This window comes from Pundamilia nyererei, unplaced genomic scaffold (genome assembly GCF_000239375.1).
Source record: "Pundamilia nyererei isolate P.nyererei 1_Seehausen unplaced genomic scaffold, PunNye1.0 scaffold00062, whole genome shotgun sequence".
Taxonomy (NCBI): domain Eukaryota; kingdom Metazoa; phylum Chordata; class Actinopteri; order Cichliformes; family Cichlidae; genus Pundamilia; species Pundamilia nyererei.
Genome location: NW_005187463.1, coordinates 3,036,555 through 3,040,168, shown reverse-complemented (window position 1 = coordinate 3,040,168; position 3,614 = coordinate 3,036,555). Strand labels below are relative to the sequence as shown.

The following is a 3,614-nucleotide window of genomic DNA, read 5'->3' as shown; positions in this document are numbered from 1 at the left end:
ATGTTGGCCTTGGATGCAAATCAGCGCATAACACCCTCGGAGGTTCTGAAGCATCCCTTTTTTCAACACTGGCCTCTCTAGGAGACCATCCTGCACCAACATGAATAGCACAGGGGTATAAAAACCTTGTGCTTTCTCAGCAATGATCTGATTGTCTGGGTGTCCAAAACTCTAGGGAAGCTAGCAATTCTTGTGAACAAAAGCCCAAAGTAATAACAACAACAAAAACAACCAATGAATATGGTCTTAAACTTGGGCACAATTGGGCTTAAAATCTATTCACTAATCACTCAATATTCAAAGCGAAGCAGCAGTCAACTTACCATCACATCAGTCCTTCGATCAGACCTACAACAAATGTCTTCCTTCTCTCACCCCAACCGGTCGCAGCAGATGGCCGCCCCTCCCTGAGCCTGGTTCTGCTGGAGGTTTCTTCCTTTTAAAAGGGAGTTTTTCCTCCCCACTGTCGCCAAAGTGCTTGCTCATAGGGGGTCATATGATTGTTGGGTTCTCTGTATGTATTATTGTACCATACAATAATACCATCTACCATACAATAATACATACAGCCTTGAAGTGACTGATGGTGTGATTTTCTGCTATATCAATAAAATTTAATTGAATTCAAGATGAATTTGGAACTAATTGGAAATAAACTGGATATTAATTAATTAATTTGAGCATCAAATAATTGTTGTTTGTAATTCTTTATAAATAAAGTGCTACTCTTTTACTGTTTAAATTGCTACTGTTTAAAACTGACTCGTTTATTCATTCACTCGAGCATAAAAACACACACACACACATATACCAGTCAGTGCTTACATACTAGGTCTTTGCCCTACTTTTTCATGCTCACTGGTACAAATGCCTGTTACTAGAGCTAAATGCTCTCAGTGTACTCTCACAGTTATCGAACTGTACAAATGCATACAAAATAACGCTCACGTAAACATAATTGTGCACTAGTCTGCCCTTATTGCTGCAGTTTGTTTTAAATCACTTTGAATAAAGCTCAGCTTCTGTCAGTCTCTCTTTCTTACACACACACACACACACACACACACACACACACACACACACACACACACACACACACACTTTTTAAGCACTTTCAAGGCTCCCCTTCAGCCGTATGAAATAGAGAATGAGATCCTGCTGATGCAAGAAAACAAGAATAAATTCTCCACCTTGCTTCTTAGAGAGTTCCTCTTCATCCCCAACCTCGTCTTCAGTGACCTCTGACCCTGTGGTGTACTCCTCATCCTCTGACAGAAGAGACTGCTGTCTCTGAAAGGGCAAAGGTCAAGGCTTTTAGACACACACTTCTTTCTCGTCTAAAGCAACATTTGCAGGTTCCTCATTTGTAATTTTCAATCATTTTAAAAAAGTAAGCAGATATCATGAAAAAAGAGTGTCCTACCAGCTGAAGACTCCAGTTTTTCAAAAGGGAAAACTGGTTAAAGACACAAAGTAGACACAGTAAGAACACAGAAAGGCTGAGGGCAGACAGACAGAAGCACACAGAGAAATGGGAAGTGTGCGACTTACGGTGCTGCCATCTCCTCTCAGAGATCTGAGGACTGTTGGCTCCAAGAGAACGTCACAGTCCTGAACTTTTTCTGCACTGGACTGGCTCTCCTCAGCACTGACACACACACAGGAACATTTGCAATTAGTGCATCGATAACACACACAATCAAAAAGAACATTGTGAAAGAATCCTCACACACTCACCCCTCTGCCGATGGAGAGTTTGACACACACACAGCATCTCTGTGCAGCAGCAGGTCATTGAGGACTCGGGTCTGGGCTGAAGTCTCCTCGTCACAGTTCTCCTCATCGGGCACATTCACTATGTGATCCCGCGTCTTACAGCCCTGCACACACACACAAACACGAGCAAACTGGATCAGGATTTCTTCTGCAGGGTAAATTTGGGTGTTTGTCAATTTTACCCACCAATCAGAGAGATGTCAAACAAACTCTGCTGCAGCCAGAATGAGACTGCTTGCACAGTGTTTAATTAACATGCACCACGTCACAGGTGCACGCAAATGAGACGAAAACTGTCTTTAGCCTGTAACCACAAAACTGTGGGGGCCAACATTGGAAACCTGAGGGATGTGGCCTTGGGAGTGTTTGCTGAGCTAATATCACATCTGTACACAGACTGAGTCTGCTTAATTTCTGTTCCATATTTAATCCTTACTCTCAGGTTATTCTCCAGATTTTGCATTAAAATTGTCTTGAAGTCCCAAGTTTTCACTGATTCTTCCAATGGTAATTTGGTAAATTGTAGAAATATTTTTATACTGTATTCTACTCTGCTGCTGAGACTCTTTCTACATTGGAAAACGCATCTACTAGCACACAGGACACACACCAAGCATTTCTGTTCAATCAATCAGACTAATTTCACTTTGATCTACCGACAAAATGAAGCAATTTCCACATTTTATTTATTAGGCTTTGGGGCAGTAACCTTTGAGCCTTTATAGGGCGCTATAGTTTAGATCTTTATATGACTTATGACAGGGTTAATGTTTAAATGGATCCAGTTTAAAGTTTCAGAGATCTGATGTGCAACCATGTGTAGCATTCTGCTACAAAGTTCTTAATAACATTCTGGGGAAAAGTCACATGACCTGTGAACCACCACTTTTAGATCAGTCAGATGCTACCAACACCACCAAGTCCAGATTATAGAACGATATCCTGGTCATGTTGAACCAGCTGTATGCTACAGCAATGCAGCAGAAGCAGCATCAGCTCAGTGTGAAAGAGTACTGCTCCACTTCATAGTGGTTTTAATATGAACTCAGAGGCTTAAGGGGGTAAATTATTTTCCACTAACATATACTACTAAAGAAAGAAAGAAAGTGTACTTTATTGGTCCCCGTGGGGAAAATCCCTCTCTGCATTTAACCCATTCACTCAGTGAAGCAGTGGGCAGCCACTGGGCGCCCGGGGAGCAGTGTGTAGGGACGGTACCTTGCTCAGGGGTACCTCAGGGTAGCTGTTCAGGGGAATCGAACCCCCGACCTTCCGATCATGGGGCCACCACTCTACCTACTGAGCTATCCCTGCCCTTTTTTTGCCCTACAGTGGTGGATGCTCGCATTAAGCATTTCATTTTCAAATAACTATGTCAACGCATGTACGAGAAATTCCCGTGAGCCAGAAGTTCAGGCTTAAGCCTGATCTACACACTCAATTCAAGTAGTCTTTCTCCTACTCTTGCCTCTGAATGATGTCAGTGCTGTTTTTGAGGGGCAGCCACTCAGAAGAAGGTTGCCGTAAAGGACAGAGGATGGCAGAACAGCTTGTTTTAGACGAAGATGAACTAAGGAGCTGTACAAGTATATCGGTATCGGATAAATATGGATTAAGTGAGATATGCCTATAACTGACTTATGCCTATCTATATGTCCTCACATTTACTTGTCCTGTTTTATCAATAAAATGTGTGTTAAATGAACTCCAAGTGTGAAGGTGCCCTAAGAAAGTAAAGGCAGTATTAATGCATTAAGCATTACCTTGCACCTAGAATAGGTAAGTGTGTGTGTGTGTGTGTGTGTGTGTGTGTGTGTGTGTGTGTGTGTGTGTGTGTG

General features: G+C 42.2%; 1 protein-coding gene across 2 annotated transcripts in view; it reads right to left on the bottom strand.

The window, feature by feature from the left end:
* sanbr (SANT and BTB domain regulator of CSR) overlaps positions 1–3,614 on the bottom strand; it is a 27,394-nt gene that overhangs the window by 10,721 nt on the left and 13,059 nt on the right. For both annotated transcript variants that reach the window (XM_005735142.1, XM_005735143.1), the window contains 4 exons: positions 1,738–1,880; positions 1,552–1,648; positions 1,424–1,456; positions 1,191–1,290 (listed from right to left, as the gene is read on the bottom strand). In XM_005735142.1, coding sequence (XP_005735199.1) covers positions 1,191–1,290; positions 1,424–1,456; positions 1,552–1,648; positions 1,738–1,880 — 373 coding nt within the window. The remainder of the gene's footprint in view (positions 1–1,190; positions 1,291–1,423; positions 1,457–1,551; positions 1,649–1,737; positions 1,881–3,614) is intronic.